The following is a 19,715-nucleotide window of genomic DNA, read 5'->3' as shown; positions in this document are numbered from 1 at the left end:
GCACAGTGACTTACGATTTCTTACAAAATCTATGAGTTAGCTGGTCTCAGTTGGATACTTCTTTATGGCATATTTTTGGTATTAGCAGTGGCTAGAGCATCCTGAGTGACTTTGTTCACACGAATGGTGCCTCTGCAAGGACTGATGGGATATCTGAGAGCTGGTTGTGCCCTCCACTTACCATTAGGTAGTTGAGACTAAATCTCTTTACCTGACAGCTGGATCCCAAAAAGGTAACGTTAAAAACTGCTGAAGAGGTGGAGGAAGCATTGTAGAAGTCAGACGGGTCAAGGACACTACAGGAAACCCCACAGAACCAACTAATCCGGGCTCATAGTGTCTCACAGAGACTGAATTGACAACCATGGAGCCTGTGTGAGACTGACTTAGGCCCTCTGCACATTTGTAACAGTAGTTCAGCTTGGTCTTCTTGTGGGACTCCAAACAGTGTGAGCAGGGGTTGTCTCCAACTCTGTTGCCTGCCTTTGGGACTCTTTCTTCCTACTGGTTTGCCTAGTATAGCCTTAAAAGGAGAGGAGGTGTCTAGTCTTACTGTAACTTGGCTGGTTACATGGTTCTATGGCTGGTTGATATCCATGGGAGTCCTCTCCTTTTCTGAAAAGAAAGGGGAGGGTTACGGGGACACACACACACACACACACACACACACACACACACACACACACATTTTGATTCAAACTGAAAAAAATCGGCTTAACCATCTGTCAGGTCAGAGGGCTCTAGGATGAAGTTTAAATGTATTATGACAAGACATGTATCTTTGGATATTGTTAAGAGAATTCTTGTTCAAATGCTTCTCTGAAGCCAGCATTTTCTTCCTGCTATATTTCTCTTTCAAGGTCAGAGAGCTTACAAAAATGTTTGAAAAAAAAAAAAAAAAGAAGGCTGTCAGATCATTTAAGGTCGAGAACTAGTACTGGTATAATGTCATTTCTACTGAACTTTTTAGTCCTGGAAATTCACGAGGTTCCGGGTGGATGACAGGGTAACTATAAGTTGGAAAGCGAGGGAGAACAAATACATCCTGAGAGCCTCTAATTCAAAAGTAAAAAAAAAAAAAAAAAAAAAAATTAAAATACCTCAAAATCTGAGACTTTCTCCATACTGACAAGATTCTCAGCTCACTTGAGACTTGGATAGTTTCAGACTTTGTTGCTCAACTCTAAATCTTTATAAGTACTCCAAACTCCAAACCTCAGAAATCTTAAGCATTTTTTGGTCCTAACCATTTGGGATAAAGGACTGCCAGTTAGCTGTTGACCTTAGAAATTTGGATAGAAGGAAGTGTGAGTGGGGCCCTTCACAGGAGGAGGGCCTGAAAATATATTGACCACAGACTCTTTTAGTCTCTAGAGAGAGACTGGAAGAGACAAAGTAAAATCTCTGAGACAGGGAAGGGAAATGGTGGTCATGGTGACATGATGAAGAAATGCAGACTTTAAGCCACTTGGGGGCAGCGAGGCATATGATTGGAAAAGTATCTGAGAAGCAAAGCTACCATGCTTGAAGTCTGGGTCTGGGGGAAGGAGGAGGGATAAGACAGGCTCCAGGTTTCCAGCAGGGATCGCAGAAAACGTTAGAGACATTATGGCAGAGAATCATAGGTAGTTTTCAGTCTCAGGGAGAGACTTCCCAGAAAGAAATACTTAGCTAGTGTTTGAACCATCAGTCTGAGGCTTGTTTATGAAACAGAATTTTCCACTATTCTCCTGGGAATGTTAAGGGAGCTGATACAAGACTTTAGGGCAACATATCAGCATGGTCATTTCTGCCAAGAGCAGCTTGGAAACAACAAATCACCTTGCTGAATTTATGTCGGGGGAAGGACTTTATTCCACCCCTTGCAATATATTGAAACCAGACCGGTGAGGGGCAGGGAAGTGCTTCCTAGACAAGTTGATAAACTATTTTAATGATCTTAATGGTGTATTCTGGTCTTCCTCAAAGGACCACTAGCCTCATGATCTCTGAAGCCTTAGACACACACCTTTACTTTGAAGATGATCTTTCTGCTGTTACTCTGACTCGATAGCCTCCCAGGCTTAGTCCTTAACCTGTCCATCAAATCAAAAATAAGCAGCGGTGGATGTTAGTGGATCTAAAGCTCTCGTTCTTCTGCTTGCTGTAAGTGCACCTTACATTTTTTCCTGTCCCCTTACCCACCAGGTCAGTGTCTTCCTCAAGCCCATGAGCTTTGGAATTGGCACAGATCAAATTTATGTATCAGCAAACTTAAAAATTACTGTGTATAATGGATTTTGGGATCATTTATGAATAATTGAAACCAAGAATGTTAAATTCTTGAATGCCAAGGATGCTATATATTAATATTGCATGGAGTTCCATAAAGAACATTATGATTTCCAACTTTTGTGTCTCTCATTTGATTTTTTTTTTGGTTGGGGTGGTGATGTCTTAGGTCTCTTTACATAATCCTGGCTGCCCTGGGACTCACTCTGTAGACCAGATGGCCCCAAACTCACAGAGATCTGCCTGCCTTTGCCTCTCAAGTGCTGGATTAAAGGCATATGCCACGTGCCCAGCTGTCTCTCTTATTTGAAATCCTCTAACTTATAGTATTGACATCTGTGATTTTTATGTTTCTTTCTCTCTAAGAAAGTCAGCATGTTATGCATATTCCTTGTGAGGAACTAAAGGTTAATTTTTAATGAAACAGATTCTTCTGTATGTTCCTTGGAACTACAGAGAGTTGGACTATGATGTGATACATTTCATTCTCTGATTTTCATTTCTGAATAGCAGAATAATATATGCTTATTGCATGTCTTATTATTTAATTTAGTCATATAATTGCACATATTATTGTAAATAGAATATCCATAAGCATATTTATTAAAGATGAAAACTTGCATTGGACTCCTCCTCTGGTTCCATTGTTGTACTGATTTTTGTAGCAGTACAAATTCTTCACCTGGATTTATACAGACAAACACACACATGCACATATAAAGATGCTGCATTTATTTTCAACATGGCCTTCATGTCCTGATCCTTCTGTCACAGCTTCCCAAGTACTTTGATGATGAGTATGTGTAACTGCACTTGGCTATGAGAATTTTTTTAATTTAAAATTTTTGAGAGTCTCATGCTTGAATACTAGATTTACATAATTTCTACTCCCTTCCCCCACTTCCACTTAAGTTTATGATCCCTTCCTCTTTAATTATTGCTAAAAGCACATGCACACACCCACCCTACATTTGCTTATATGTGCGTGTGTTTAAGCCTTCCCCCTGGGGCCCACCCCTGGATTAAACTGATTCTCCCTCTCAGCAGCAGTTGGTTGCCTGTAGCTTGTCATAGGGTGGGGTTGAGTTTTTCTTTTATCTGTGTTGGCATTTCAGATGGGCTCATTTAGACAGCTGTATTGTTGAGGATTGGTACAGCTTCCCTGTCATGTCTGGTAGACATTGTCTTGTGGCAGGTATATATGGTCCTCTGCTTCTTACAGTTTTTTCTGCCTCATCTTCCATGACTTCCCCTGCGCCTTCGGTGTAGGAGTCGGGTCTGACAACCCACTGTCACTTGTTGTCTACGTTTGGCTGATTGTGGATCTCTGTGATAGTCATTATCTGCTGCAAAATCTTTGATGGGGTGTGGTTGTGTGAGAAATGACTTAAAAACAGTAAACACCAACATAGAATGATCCTGTTCTCTACAGCTTCAGAGGAGCTAGGGATGTGCCTCAGTGGGTAAGAACACTTACTTACTCTGAAAGCATGAGAACCCAAGTTCAGATCTCCAGCACCCACATGAAAAGCCAGACACAGCTTCACTTGCCTGTCACCCCAACATTAGAGGGAAGGGATGGGCAGAGCCTGAGAGCTCTCTGGCCAGCAGCCTAGCCAAAAAGGCAGAGTTTGGATCCAGGGAGATCCTATTTCGAGCTAGTAGTGTGAAGAGTAAGAGGGAAAGACACTGGAGGTCTTGCTCTGGCCTCTGCATGTGCATACGTGGGCATGCATGCACTGCCCCTACAGACACATCAAGAAGATAAATAAAGCCACCTTTTAAATGCAAGCCTGTCACGCCACCATTAGTTCAACATCTCCACAATATTTTATAGAAAGGATGTATTCTAATTTATTTTATAATTTTCAATGTGTTTCTTTGTATAAGATGTTGAATGGGGATTATTCTCTCTCCCCCCCCCCCAAACACACACTTCTGCTGGCTCCACAATATCCCATGTTTGGAAGGAACCCTAGTGGTGAGAATCACCCCTTTCCCATGGGCATGAGAGTTGTTTACCCTTTCACCTCCAGGCTTGTACAAAGATTTCTGAGAAGCTGAGCCCTTTAAGGCACAGCGTGGCACAGGGGGGCACAGTGCTTCTGATCATCACTTCCTTCATTTCTAAGGATGGAGAATGACTTACAGAGTCTAAAAATGCCACAGGAACAATAATCTAACAAGTTCTGGGCTATTTGCTCAGCTGCCAGACTTATTGACTCACCTGTTGTAGAACAGGAATGAAGGGAATGGAGAACTGTAAAGCAGGCTGGAATTGAGGTGTGGTGGGGAAACTTGGAAGTAGAGTGTATGGTTTAGAGGGATGTAGCATAAAGATGCCACCACCCAAGGGTGAGTTACAGGAAGTAGCCAACTGACTGTTGTTGCTAGATTCTCTGCTGCTGCCCAGAGCCATGAGAAGGTCTACACTCCGTCGAGAGTGTGATTAGCCAGTATGAATAGTATTTTGAAGTTATACTTTCTTTTAAAAAATATTGAAACATTTAAATATTTAGTCCAAAAGAAGTCATGTGAATAGTACGTTAAGAAATTTGAAATATTAGCTATCTATTAGTACTAAAATCAGCTTTTGCCAGATGGCAGCCAACAGCCCCAAACTCTTGCTTAGAAACGAAGGGGAACATTCATGAGTGTTTGGTGTGTGCTCTGTATATCTTTGACAAGGTTACCAAGGAGACTTGTGTTAAACAAGCAATGTTTCTGCTCCACAGAAAGTGGAGTACTTGCGAGATCCTTTTTTAAGACTAGGCTTACTCATTATGCCAGTGGCCAGAACAAATTAAGAAGGTATACAATGGTGACTAGAATATCTCCTTTTTTGTCAATTTTTTGATTTTTGAGAATTTTGTGTGAGTATAATACTGATCATCTCTACCCCCCACTTCCAACTCTTCCTGGAGTTGTACTCCCTCTCAAATTCACGTCCCTCTCCTTCTTTTCCTTTCTGTTATTATTTATTATACTGAAGCCCACTGAATCTAGTTAGTGTTGCCTATATGCACATTGGCAAAGTGCTAACCACTAGGATGTGGGCAACCTACCAGGAGGTTCATCCCTAAAGAAAAGTGACTGTCCCTCAGTAAGCCGTCTCCTGCCTGGAGTGCCTCAGCCAGGGACAGGACCTTATGAGCTGGATGGTGTCTACCCATGCAGGGATGCTGACTAGTGTGGTCAGTCTTGTGCAGGCAGCCATGACACGAGAGTTCATGAGTGTCTGTTCCTGCCATGTCCAGAAGACACATCACAGCACTCTGCTCTCACAGTCTTCCGACCCTCTCTTCTGCAGTGTTCCCTGAGCCTTGGGAGTAGGGATTGGATTGTAGATATCTCACCAGAGGGTGAGATCTCGGTCGCTTATTCTCCACCCTCTGCCCAGCTGTAGTTAGTTATCTGGGAAGGGAAGCCCTTTGATGAGAAGGACAGTAATCTGTAGGCATAAGGATCAATATTATAAAGCAGTTATATGTTTTATCCACTTAACAAGATGGTGGTTGGTGGCTCTCTAGGCTTAACTGGCTAACCTGACACTTTTATCAGATCATGTCACAGGAAAGTCTCTTGCTTTCTGCAGCTGGTGGTAGCATTCCCTCACACAGATTCATCTGTAGATGTGAGCCAGTTTTGTCATTCTGCCCTGTGAAGAATACCATGGCTTAGAGAGAAGTTCCAAGGTCACTTTAAAGAAATTAGAAGGACAGTGCCATGTAAGAGCCTTTTGAGTGAGATTATGTGACAGCAAACTAGAGTATCTTCCTATAGCTGGGTGATGGTGCTGCACGCCTTTAATCCCAGCATTGGGAGACAGAGGCAGGCACATGTCTGAGTTCCAGGCCAGCCTGGTCTAAATAATGAGTTTCAGGATAGCCAGGTCTACAGAGTTGACCCTGTCTCAGAAAATAAGAAAAAAGCAAAACCAAAACAACAGCAAAAAGAAATAGAGCATCTTCTCAAGTTTCCTTTGTATGTTTTCTAGCTATTTTTACTAAATATCTGACATAGTTGTAGAGGTTCATTATAGCTGTAAATTGATATTGTAAGAACTACAAATTGTTAAAAAGTTTCTAAACAAAAAACAGAAAATGGTATCTTTGGTAACTTTAAAATAGGCTTGAAGTTTTAAGTTTTTTTTTTTTTTTTGTATCACAGAACTTGTATTTTTGTCCTCTTAGACTTTAATTTATATATTTCTTTTTTTAAAAGCTTGCTCTTTTTTTTCTTTTTGGTGTTTTGAGGCAGGGTTTTTCTGTATAGCCAGGCTGTCCTGGAACTCACTCTGTAGAGCAGGCTGGCCTCGAACTCAGAAATCCACCTGCCTCTGCCTCCCAAGTACTGAGATTAAAGGTGTGCGCCACCACTGCCTGGTGTTTGCTTTTTTTAATGATGCCTTTTCTGTATTTCTTTTATAGAATGTTCCAGACTCTTCATCTCCAGTCACAGTAAGTGGCCCAGATGTGGATACTGTGAAGACAGATAAAGGGAGCAGTGCAGGTTCAATAGAGGAACTTGATGAAGTCTCTAAGTATAAAGCCACCACCAAATCAACCTCAAATGAAGAGGGCAAGGCAGTGAGCCATCCCGAGAGTCATGCAAGTGTCCAAAGCAAGTCATTTCCTGAGAAATCTCAAGGATGCCACCCTGAGTCCAGCTCTGCTCCCTCCAGTCCTGGTGCTTCACACACAGACACAGCTGATTCAGTGCTAAGCTGTTCAGAAGACAGCAAGGTCCGGAGGACGTCCTGCATGTATGGGGCCAACTGCTACAGGTAAGGCGGACCTGAAGGCAGCGCTTCAGCCCATTGCTTCTGTGCTGTTCTATACTGTGCGTATTAAAAGCCTAGTAAACCATTGCCTTACGGTCAGGAGCTTTGCTGCATTTCTACTGGGTCGTCCTTTCCCACTGTGCATTCTGGTAAGTCCTGCCAGAAGCTTTTAGGATGCAATGGGGACTTAAATGTTTTATGTGTAGACATGCTGACTAATGCAAGAGCCTGAATACTGGGGAATCTAGACTTAAAAGCTGAATCACACAGACTTAAATACCTGCTTGCTTAATAGCTTAACTTTAAAGAGATGCTTTTGGAAATAATTACTGTATTTTTTACTAAGGTAATTTTAGATTGTGTTTAGGCACTGTATTGTATTTCACTATTTTTCACATTTTTCTATAAAATAGAAAAATGTCTATTTTGATGCATTCAAATCATAATCTTAGTTTGAGAGTGTGGCGCAGCCTGTAAGGTTTATGGCAGCATGCATTAGTTGGTCTGTTTCTGTTGTTGGCTGTCCTGCTTGTCAAGCTGTGTCTGTGCTGCGTACCTGTCGTGTGCAGCATGTACCTGCTGTACATGTGTGTGCACAGTTTATGTTCACCATGGATTCTGTTCATTTCTCACTCTTGTCTTCCTCTTTAAAACACATTGTCATTTTAGCATTAGTGTAACTATATTTTTCACTTTTAACAGTTTTGAGTTTTAGATTTATGTATGATATTGTCTGTGGAATGTCCTTATGCCTAGAATATAATGTAAAAATCTACAGCAGATTATAAACCATCTCTTACTTTGGATTTTGAAAAAGTCCTGTTTTGTGTTTGTGTTAGTTGGCTAATGTAGCCGTAACGGAATACCACAGACTGGTGTGCCTTACTTAGAGAGTTGCCTTCTCTCCATTCTGGACATTAAAAATGCTAGCCAGGTTCTAGAGCTCCCAAGCCTGGCTTCTCTTCCTGTCAACGTTGAGGGTGGCTGCTTCCTTGGTGCCTTTTCTCTGCAGGGCATCCTCTGGTGTCTCTTCGTCACCTAGGAAGATGCCAGGCACTGTGTTGGGCTCTCAGCATTATGACTTGACTGAGTCTTAATTGTTTCTCTCATAGGGACATTGGACATTAGCACTTCTGACACAGAGGTTTTGAGGGGACACAAGTTCAGTGAATAGCAGGATTCAACCCTGTCATTCCCTTTTTTTTTTTTTTTTTTTTAAATATTTATTTATTGTATTGATGAGTACACTGTAGCTGTCTTCACACACCAGAAGAGGGCATCCAATCTCATTACGGATGGTTGTGAGCCACCATGTGGTTGCTGGGATTTGAACTCAGGACCTCTGGAAGAGCAGTCAGTGCTCTTAACCGCTGAGCCATCTCTCCAGCCCGTCATTCCCTTTTGTTAAAGGGGTAAATGTTTTACCAAATAAAAATTTATTTACTTATACTTTATAATGATATGTTAGTTTTAATTACTCTTACCTTTAGGCAGTAACTAACTTTTCATAGTTTTGGAATAAAGAATGCCTGAAATTTGTTTAAATTGAAATGTTTGTATTTGTAACCAAGAGAAGAAGTAACTTATTGAAATGCTTATATTTATAAACAAGGGGGAGAGTGGCATTTTGAATTTGAGATACACCCACATACCCACATACATACATATCTATAAAATCATTACAAAAATCTACCTGTTCTTCAGCCTCTGTATTACTGCTGTAAATTCTCCCTTCTATCAAAGGGTAATATCCCAAGTTTCTAAATTTTCTAAATTCACGTTCCTCTTTGTTTTTTGTTCTAATTTTTAAAAATCAATATACAAAGTAATAGGTTTTATTACAATATTTGCATGTATCTTAATTATAATTTATTATAATCTATCCCCTCTGATGTCCTCTATGCTCCTTCTTGTTTTCTGTTTTTTGAGATAGGGTCTCCCTATATATAGTATAGTTCTGGCTGTCCTGGAACTTGCTGGGTAGGCCAGGCTAGGCCTTGAACTCACAGAAATCTTCCTGCCTCTGACTCTGAGTCCTGGGCTTAAAGGTGTGTACCACCATGCCCGGCTCTCTGTGTGCCTCCTACCCTTTCCCTAACTTGCTGGTTTCCTTCCCTTCCCAAATAACCCCTTTCTGCTCTCATCTCACGGCCATTAAGTCACCCTCGATCTTTCTCTTCTTGAAGATCCAGCTCTCTCTTCAGCCTCTGTTGGTTAATGACCCGTAACTCCTGCCCCCAGTATAAACTTCATAAACGAGAAAAGTGTAGTATTTGTTCGACTCAGTCTGGCTCATTTCACTTAACATGATGGTTTGCAGTTCCCTCTGTTTCCCTGCACATGTTATGATATTTAGAATGTGATTCTCATGAGTATGCAGTAGAGTCCCTAGAGACCACAGAACATTATTGTTGTTAATGATCAAATGCAGAAACAAGGAGGAAAAGCCAGCTGCTTTTTCTTAAGCATGCATTACATCCTTATGATTTTATATTGGCACTAAAGAGTATATAAGGGCCAGTGAGATGGCTCAGTGTCTATGCTAGATAATTCTTTTCGTTGTCATCATTGTCATCACTGTCATCATCATCATCATTAATTTTGTCAGCTTGACACAAGCTAGAGTCATCTGAGAGGAGGGAACCTCAATTGAAAAATAATGCCTCCATGAAGTTGCGCTGTAGGCAAGACTGTGGGACATTTTCTTGATTGATGTGTGACGGCCCCACAGTTGTGGACAGTGTTAACCCTGGGCAGGTAGTCTTGAGTTGTATAAGAAAGCAGGCTGAGCAAGTCTTGAAGAGTGAGCAAGCCAGTCAGCAACATTCCTCCATGGTCTCTGCTTCAGGTCCTTCCTCCAGGTTCCTGCCCTGACCTCCTTCCATGATGAAGTGTGGCCTCAGAGTTGTGAGTGGAAGTAAACCCATTTTCCCCCAAGTTACTTTTGGTCATGATGTTTTATCACAGCAATCAAAATCAAACTAAGGTAGTGGGTAAAGGCACTTGCCACCAAGCCTTGTGACCTGAGTCAGGTCCCTAAAACACACATAGTCCAGGGAAAGAGTGAACTCTCCCCCACCCCCCCTTATAGGTGAATAACTAAATGCAAAGAAGATTTTTTAAAGATGTTAAGATATGCTATTTATAATATGGGAAAAATATTTTCATTGTTATTTTAAATAAATAAATGTACTTTTCTTATTTCTTGTTGTATGTAGCTTTTGCTACCCCGCCTAAGCTCCGCACTGCCAGCTCCCACCCAGCTAATATTGGATCCATGAATGAAAAACACAGACACACACACCTGTTCAATTTCAATGTGCCTTTTTGGCACAATTGCTGGGTGCTACTTATCTCCTGCCTGGAGAATCGAGCCTTTATCAATACTCTTAGCTCCACACCTCTCCACCTGCCCTCAACATTAGTTGCTCAGTTACATCTAGTCCAAGCTAAACACTCCCAAACACCCGCCTGTAGGAGCGGCCAGTGACCATTCCACCCCAGATCTCACATGACTCTGTGGCTTTTCTCTCTCCAAAGCATTATGAACTCTCTTTCTGTCTCCTGTGTCTTCTGTCTCTTCCCATGGGGACCCGGAAACCACCTATTCCTTCTACCCAGCAATTGGCATGTGGCTTCTTTAGTGATAGATCAAGAACCAATTGGGTAACAGGACCGTAGCAACAGAACCACCCCTACAATTTCTCATTTTAAATTTCTACCAGGGTAAACCCCCCACATGAACAAAAGGTACTCAAACTCTAATATATAATAATATATTTTAAGAGCATAAGAGAAGCCTGAACCAAAGAGTTTGAAAAATGTTTTTAGAAGACAGGATAGTATACTTTGTATAGTCAAAAGAGTTTAAAGATCAGAAACATGGGGTCTTTTTAGAATGCTGGTAATGTTTTTATCTTAGCATAGGATGCAGCCTTTAAAGGCTGTAGATGCTTATGTTTGTTGTATACCTACATGAACAATATAATGCTTACAAATTCACCTTCTATACATGTCATTGGTCATATGACACTGAGAGTCCTGTTCTGTCTCATTGTCCCTGCTCAAGAACAGAAGAGACCTAGGAAAATGAAGCCCATAAGTGAAATGAACTAAAGTCTCATGCAGTAGGCAACTTTATTCAGAATCCCAGACAATTTATACTGTGAGGGTTAAGAAAGGTCACAGGAGTAAAGTGTAAAGTTCTCATGAGTTCAAGCAGAATACAATGACAAGAAGTGGCTGTTTTTCCATAGAGGTGTATAAAGGATAGTTTAAACATTTAATTGACTAGCAGCAGCAAGCAATAATGAGTAATTTAAAGTAAACTTATCTTCTCCACCTGGAAGGAGTACAGAAGCATCTTCCAAGATCAGTTCTGTGTTTTGAATAAACTGAAATCACAAGACTTCTTTTCTCAGAGTGTTTATTCTCACAAGCACCCAGAATCCACAGGACTGCATTCCTGGCCCATTTTCCAACAACCGGATGTCAAGTTGGTCAACAACATGGCATAGAGATGTCACCTGTGTTTATGTCATCAACATGGGCATTTGCTTTCTTTCTGGGATAACCAGATACTGGTTGGTTTCACTCTACAGCCATTACAAACCCATAGCCTCCTATTGTTTTTTTTTTCCTCTGACAGTATGTTTATTGTCTCACAGGAAGAATCCTCTTCATTTTCAACACTTCAGCCACCCTGGTGATAGTGATTATGGAGATGAACACATCAGAGACGAAGGTGTGACTGGTGACAGGCCAGAGTGTCCCTATGGGGCATCTTGTTACAGGTAAGGAGGCTGAACCATGTGACTGCACTGTTCCCTAAATGCCTCTTAGCCAGGTCAGACGGCCTTCCTGGAGCCCCTGTCTGAGCCTGCAGCATAGTTTCCATTAAATTTATCTAGAGCACAGATATTCTCTCATGTAATTCTAAATTGTTATTAATATTATAGGTACCTGACACTTTTCTGTGTTTCTGTCTAGAATGCAATCAGGTTAATTTATAAGACATCCTAATACATGCTCTATGAAGACTCTGAGGTGTGATATACAGACTACTGGAGATGTTATCTCTATTCCTGTCTGCTTCCTCAGCTTCTACTAATCCACTCCTTTTGGTAACACCCAAAACTCAGTCACAGCTGAAGAGCATGGGAGCCTTTCCTTTGCCCGTCCGTACTGTCGCCTCCTTAGACGGAGGAGACCTCTCCATGCCACAGTCTTGATCAGAATGTCTCCCCACCCAGGAAGCAAGCATGTTCCATTGAAAGAAAGGATTCTTGATATTTTGAAACCTTGATTATTCGGAGAATGAATTTGAACTTAACCAAAGTATAAAATAAAGTAATCCCAAACCTAAAGAACTCTAATGCAGACACGATTTTGTGTTTTAGGTAATTCTGAGTACAGATTACAGACTAATCTGCTGGTTGTGATAAAGTTGATGCAAATGGCCTGTCTTTTATTGATTTTTCACGTCCTTACTGATTTTATCCTGTTGTTTTTGTTATTAGAAAGACTTTTTAAATCTCTTATTTTGTATGTTTGTCTTTTTTACTTAATCCTGTTGGGTTTTTCTAATCTCAAAAACTTAAGAAATTCACTGGAAAAGCCATAAAAGTGGAAATTTAAGTCAGAGCCCCTTCCATGTTGGTGATATTTAGACGCTTTTCAGAGCTGCTGTGGGTGGGGTTATTTTCCCAACTTGATGCTTTGCAAGTTCATTTTTGGTGTGTAGAAAGGTGTTCTTTTGATGTTGATTTTATGGCCTGCTACTTAGCTAAAGCTTTCCGTTGTAAATCTCCTGGTGAAGTTTTAGGGTCTCTTAAAGAAAGGACCATGTTTTTGACACAGAGGAATAATTTAAAGAGAGGATCATGCCACTGACACAGAGGGATAGTGTAAAGAGAGGACCATGTCACTCACACCGAGGGATAGTTTGAGTTCTTCCTCCCCCATTTGTATGCCTTTTATTTCTTTCTCTTTCCTTATTACTCTGAGATTTCACACATAATGAATAAGAGTTGGGAATGAACAGCCTTTCTTGTGTCTGACTTTAGTTTTTCAGCATGATGTTATCATTGGGTCAGTGTGGACTCAATACTGAGTGGATTTCATTTAACCAGACCTGGGTCTTGGAGGCCACAGAGCTTGCAAGTGCAGGGGAAGCTGTCTTTCTGGCACTGGATCATGCTCCAGTGATTGGGCCTCTGAAAGTTTGTGCTTCGGGAGTCATGGGTCTCTGTGCTGTCCTGTGTCCAGGAACCCACTAGAAGAATCAGTGCTAACCCACTGGGTGTTGACCTACAGCATTGGCCAAGCTACCAGGGAAGGAGCATGAGTTAAGACTGCAGAGAGCCCTGTGAAGATAACCAGGTCTCAGAGGAAATGGAAGCTCCTTTCCACTAGAGGCATTAAGTAGAGAGGCCCTCTGGGTTGGGGGTGTTGGTGGGAGGAAGACACTAGATGCAGGAGTGACTGTGGAGTCGCAGTGCTGGTCACTGCATCCTGTCTCATGACACTGCATCTTCATCTACCCTTTGAAAGTTAAAGTCCTGTCCATCTCAGCCTGCTATCCTTTAGCTGCCTGTCTTAGGGTTTTACTGCTATGAGCAGACACCATGACCAAGGCAACTCTTATAAGGACAGCATTTAATTGGGGCTGGCTTACAGGTTCAGAGGTTCAGTCCATTATCATCAAGGCAGGGACATGGCAGCGTCCAGGCAGACATGGTGCAGGAGAAGGACCTGAGAGCTCTACATTTTGTTCTGAAGGCAAGCAGGAAGGAGAGAGACTGGCATCCCCAGGCATCTAGGAGGAAGCTCTCAAAGCCTATACCTACAGTGACACACTTCCTCCACCAAGGCTGCACCTCCAAGTAGTGTTACTTCCTGGACCAAGCATAGTCAACCCACCACATTCCACTCCCTAGCCCTCATAGGCTTGTTCAAAAATGAGTCTGTGGGGGCCATACCTAAACATATTATAATGCAAAATATATTTAACCCAACTTCAAAAGTTCCCGTAGTCTATAGCAGTCTCAAAGTTCTAAGTCTTTTCTGAGAGTCATTCAATCACTTAACTGTAATCCCGTATAAAGTCAAAATCAAAAAGATCACATACCTTAGATATTACAGGATATACATTACCATTATAAAATGTCATAGTGAGTAAATACTGGGACAAACAAGACCAAAACTCAGCTGGGCAAACTCCAAACTCTGCATCTCCATGCCTGATGTCAAAGCTCTGAGACCCCACACTCACGTGACACAATTCCTCCAACAAGGCCACACCTTCAAGTACTGGCACTCCCTGGGCCAAGCACATTCAAACCACCACACTGCTTTTGGGTCAGTTCCTTCTCTTGTGTAGGAGGAGCTAAGGTGGGAGGAGTTATGAGAGGAAGAGGTGGAGTAAGGAGGAGAGGAGGAAAAGGAAGAGGAGGAACTAGGAGACAGGAGAGGAGAACAAGAGACAGAGAGGAGATAGAGGTGGATGTTCATGTGTCTGTAGCAGTCAAAGGTAGTTGGTATATCTAGGTTGGGTATTGGGTTATACTTCTGATTGTATGGGTATCTTGTTACTGATCATTACCAAATATAAAGTCTTTGATTAATCTTTAAGCATTAGAGTCTCATCTTTCTACTGGGCCCACGTGGATGGCGGGATGGTTTAGGCAATGCCCAGCTGTGCAGAGACATCTCCCACGCCGACATCTCGTGGGTGGCAGGGCAGGTGTTTCTAGTTGGCCATTTCTAACTGCAGCACACACATGGCCTCTGGCCGAGAAACAAGGTGGCTGGGCTAGGCAGAGCTGCTGCAGCTTAGATAGTCGGCCTGAGCCTAAGGCCGTTTTAAATACTTATTACGACATCTTGCTTTAAAGCCAAACATTTAGTTACTTGAGATTTCTAAACCAGACTTTGAGGGACACTCCAGTAATAAACAGCTAAGATCATTTTTAACTTTTCAATAATCTTATTCAATTTATTATAGGGAAAATGATGCAAAAAAAAAAAGAGAGAGAGACTGTCTGAAACAAACATATTAATAGGGAAAAAAACAGTTTTAAGTTTCAAGTGGCTCCAGATAGTAATAAAATAATAAGTGTCCATGTTGAAGATAATACTTACCAGCTATGATTATAGTTCAGTGGTTAGGGTACCTGTCTGGCATGCTCGAGTCCCTGGGTTTGAGCCACAGCACTTCTAAAGAGAAAGAGGGAGGAGAAGGGAGAAGAGGGGACAAGATGAACATTTGTCAGTGGCTTATTCTTTCATTTTTGTAGGTTTGGAATGTTTTAAAGAAAAACTAACAAAAGTCCTCAGATGCCCAGCAGTGGTTTCTGGAGCACAGAGGACAATGTCTGGTGTTTATGCCCTGCTGTGTGCCTCCTTCCCCCATGCTCACACTGACTGACCTTTTACCCAGAACTGAGTTTCCAAGTCAGTAGCTTGAACAGTGTGTCCAGTAGGGAAGACATTGCTGAAGCTTTCCCGTTTGCAGCTCCCTGAAGCACATGTCACTTGTTCGTTTTTCTCAAGCTCAGAGTTTCCGTTCGAGCAGGAGGTCAGACTTGGGTTAATTACCCCACACACAGTCTAGTGCAGACGCTCTGTTCGTCTTCACACCTGTTGAGTCATGACCTAATTAGCTGTACACTTGCATTCCTCAGCTGCTTACTGCTCACCCACCGGAAAAGTTAAGAAGAGAGAGATACTGTGAAGATGTGCCAGGCACCTGGCACAGGGCTGTCCTGCAGCAAGCAGTCTGACTGGCTCTGGACCCGCTAAGGACAGAGCCTCCCACCCACCAAGCTGCAGCTTCAGCTGCATGTGGTGTAGGCTCTGTGGGTCCTCTTCCTCAGACTGGGAGACTGAGGCTCAGCTTATGAGAGGTGTTTGCCAGGATTCTGATGGGATGCCTGCCCCTGAGTTAGTCTTTATCCTCTTTCCAGTCGTAACATTCCCACCATAGAATCTTTACTCTCCTGGAGAGTCTGTAGAGGATGTTTGATGGTGAGAGTTTTAAAATTAAATTTAAATTGCTCTTGAGTGGGCAGGGAGATCTAGTGTGCTTTTTTTTTTTTCTTATAACTTTGTATTGTTCAACATGCTAGTCAAATTACCTATAATTTAACTAAATTAGCCAAAATCAAATACAATTCAAAATTCAGTTTCTCAGTCAGTTCCAGTGTCCACATGCTGTCACTGTTTAATGTTCTGGATGGCACACAGAGAGAATGTTACAGAGATTTTAGGGAGTTCAGTTACTGTGACTCTTAAAATTAGTATTAAATTCTGTCAATAGATCTGTCATTACAAGTTACATGCAGTGACATTGTATTTTTCTAAATCTCATTACTTAAAGTTATGTTTTTATAATAACTTCCTATTGCCTAGAATAAAGAAAATTCTTGGAACAAATACAAAATATTAGGTAATGCTAAAACCCAGGAAACATTATTTATAAATCAGATGGTTCCACATAATTAGAAATTATTTGCTTTACTCAGTAGTGTCAGAAGCATAGAAGAGAAAAATACATAATACTTTAAAAGTATAATTTTATTATGGAACATTTTAACAAAGTATACACAGTGTTAGCTGATACAAATAAAGAAAAGGTGCTTTTACACAGGTGCTGTGACTTATAAGTGGGAGCTTTCACCATCTGATAATTATGAAGCTCTTAAATCCAGTTCATTAATTTGTCTGCCCTCTCTCTATTCTGTCGTTTCTTGAGTTCAAAAGCCCTTATCCTGGCGTGGGATGCACACTCAGTAAATACTGTAATGAAAAGGCAAGTCTACTGGGCAGAGTAGCACATGCCTGCAATCCCAGCAAACAAGGAGCAGGAGGGCTAGGAGTTCCAGGGAGACCTGGGATCTGTAGCAAGAGCCGTTGTGATGATGATGGTGGTGGCCAAAGTGGAGAAGGAAGGGGAAGAAGGGAAGGAGGGGTCAGGGAATGGAGGGACAAATCCTTCCATGAGATGCATCTTCAGCTCTGACTTTACCTGCAGGTTACCGAGCACTCTGCTTATCTTCATAGCTCTTTTCAGTCCTTAGAGAACTCCATCCTGTTGCTGCCTCCTTTTCTTTTTCAGGAAGAACCCCCAGCACAAGATGGAATATAGGCACAGTGCAGTTCCAGGTAAGTAACTACTTCAGTCAACTCAAAAGAAACCTTTGAGTAATTCTCCAATTAAACTGGGTATTTCAAAAATATTGTTGCTTATATGAGTTATTGTTGTTGATTTAAGTTACTTCTCCTAGATTATTTTTAATGAATTTTTAGTTGAATCTTTTTCTGTATTTTATTTATGTGAGTATACTGTTGCTCTCTCAGACACACCAGAAGAGGTCATCAGATCCCGTTACAGATGGTTGTGAGCCACCATGTGGTTGCTGGGAATTGAACTCAGGTCCTCTGGAAGAGCAATCAGTGCACTTAACCACTGAGCCATCTCTTCAGCTCCCCCACCCCCCTTTTTAAAATGAACTTTCAGAAGCCGAGTTTGATAGCTCACACTTGGATCCCAACACTTGGGAGACCAGGGCAGGAGATGCCTCAAGTCTGAGGCCAGCCTGGGCAGTACACTAATTTCCTGTTCCAAGTAAATGAAAGAACTATAACCTTCTGTTTAACAAATGCTTTCTGCAATCGTAGCCCAGCAGCATATGCGTCTCCTTTGTCTGTTTGGTGTCTCTTATGCCAAACCCGAGAACAAAGCGTCAAGCTGGCCTAGCAATGGTGAAAGCACACTCACTTCGGTACCGGAAAGCCGAAGGGTGGGGCTTGGATCTGGACAGTGCTATTGGGTTGGCTCATTATTACTGTCAGTAATGTTTCCATTTCCTTTCACCATTCTCTTTCATCATTCTGTCTTGGAGGGCTGTTCCTTCTCAAGGTGTTTTCTCTCCACTAGAGGGACGTTTACACCCTTGTTAGGCTGGGACAGTGCAATCAGTGTTGACATCTGAGGAAAGAATGAATAACTTCGACTCATGATCCTTAGAGGAAGGAGTGAGTTTCCTTCCTCCAACTAGCCTAGACCCCGTGAGCCATTCTTGCCTGTGAGCCAGTCACTGTAAGGGTGATTATTCTGAACCAGTGCATGAACCTTCTCCAGTAGCACTGGGATGGTGGGCATCCCTATGAGAGTGCAAACCTTTAGCTGCCCAATTGGCCTTTGCTTTGCTTGTTTTTGAACGCTTTAAGAATTTTCCTCTCGATAAGTCTCAGCCTCTTTGTGCCATGTATATATTGTGAGGACCAATTCAGCAAATAATATCTCTACCTGTGAGGAGAGATACAGCATATGATGGCAGGACAGTGCTCTCTAGTTCTTGTATCTACATATGTAACCAGCTTGTGACAGAGCGATGCAGATGGCCTCATAATGAGAGAAATCCATGGAGTATCTTAGTGTGTTAGTACTCCAGACATAAATGGACCCTTTGTTGTTGAAATGTCCCCCCATTCTTCAAGAAACTGACCGCCAAGAGATCTAGAAAGAAAGCAGTTAAAAAGAGCAACATGGCTTATCAGAGATTCAAGCTGCGACTTAGATAGGAAGGTCTGAAAGAGCATAGGAGCACGGGCTGTCAGAGCCTGATGAAGTGGGAGCACAGTCTGTAGGAGCCTGATGCAGTGGGAGCACGGGCTTTGGGAGCCTGGTGCAGTGGGAGCACACAGTCTGTAGGAGCCTGATGAAGTGGGAGCATGGGCTGTGGGAGCCTGATGCAGTGGGAGCACGGGCTGTGGGAGCCTGATGCAGTGGGAGCACGGGCTGTCAGGTGCCTGATACAGTGGGAGCACGGGCTGTCAGAGCCTGATGTAGTGGGAGCATGGGCTTTGGGAGCCTGAAGCAGTGGGAGCACGGGCTGTCAGAGCTTGATGTAGTGGGGGCACGGGCTGTGGGAGCCTGATAGAATCCTGAGAAAGTGCAATATAAGTTTATAAGCTTCCTTTCCAAATGTGGAAACCTACTACCAGCTTGATACACTAAAAAAACCAAAACATCAAACTAGTCTTTTGTTTTAAAGTAAAACATTAAAAATATTATTATAGTGTATGTTAAATTTTTCTTCTCAAGAAATATTGTACCAAATAATATTTATGGGAAAGAAAAAGGGAAATAAAACCTAGAGAATGAATCTGTTAATCTGCTTTGAAGCATGTGTAGCAGCATTTTGGAAAGGTTCTCCTGGGAAATTCTTCCAGGGTTTTGTGCTAGGCAAGAGCTCTGCTGCTGAGCTGTGTCTCCAGCCGGACTATCATTCCTGAGTGACAGCTTCCTCTGCAGAAACAGAGAAGGCCAACATGGCAATCTCCAATCCTGTCTGATGAATAGTAGGCAGGGTCAAACTTGCGGCCTGTTAGTTTTCTGAAAGGAGTTTTCACCACTGGGTCAGGTAAGTGCTTTCCATTTGTAAGAAAGATGACAGCCGTTCTCCTCTTCTGTCCTCACATAGCCAGTCCATTTTCACAGTTCACGTTGCTGCACTAATTGGTAGAGGTGTTGAAGAAGACATTTTGGCTTTAAAATGATCATTTTAGAGTTACAGATGATCTTTGAGATAATTATTTCATAGATTTTAAAAATTGAATTCCATTATGTGAGGTAATCTTCATGATTGTCCTGGTT

The 19,715-nt window shown here is 42.0% G+C and overlaps 1 protein-coding gene across 5 annotated transcripts in view; it reads left to right on the top strand.

The window, feature by feature from the left end:
* Positions 1 to 17,371, top strand: part of LOC114616184 (aprataxin and PNK-like factor) — a 34,486-nt gene extending 17,115 nt beyond the window's left edge. For 3 of the 5 annotated variants that reach the window (XM_028761706.1, XM_028761703.1, XM_028761702.1), the window contains exons 7-9: positions 6,702 to 7,057; positions 11,722 to 11,847; positions 17,176 to 17,371. In XM_028761706.1, coding sequence (XP_028617539.1) covers positions 6,702 to 7,057; positions 11,722 to 11,847; positions 17,176 to 17,257 — 564 coding nt within the window. In that variant the 3' untranslated portion in view covers positions 17,258 to 17,371. Of the gene's footprint in view, positions 1 to 6,701; positions 7,058 to 11,721; positions 11,848 to 17,171 lie in introns of all 5 variants that reach the window. The other 2 variants (XM_028761705.1, XM_028761704.1) reach the window with 1 other exon arrangement.
* Positions 17,372 to 19,715: the final 2,344 nt, after the last annotated feature.

This window comes from Grammomys surdaster, unplaced genomic scaffold, assembly GCF_004785775.1.
Source record: "Grammomys surdaster isolate TR1022 unplaced genomic scaffold, NIH_TR_1.0 308952, whole genome shotgun sequence".
Taxonomy (NCBI): Eukaryota; Metazoa; Chordata; class Mammalia; order Rodentia; family Muridae; genus Grammomys; species Grammomys surdaster.
Note: the sequence above shows the minus strand (reverse complement) of the source record. Positions and strands in the feature narration are given on the sequence as shown.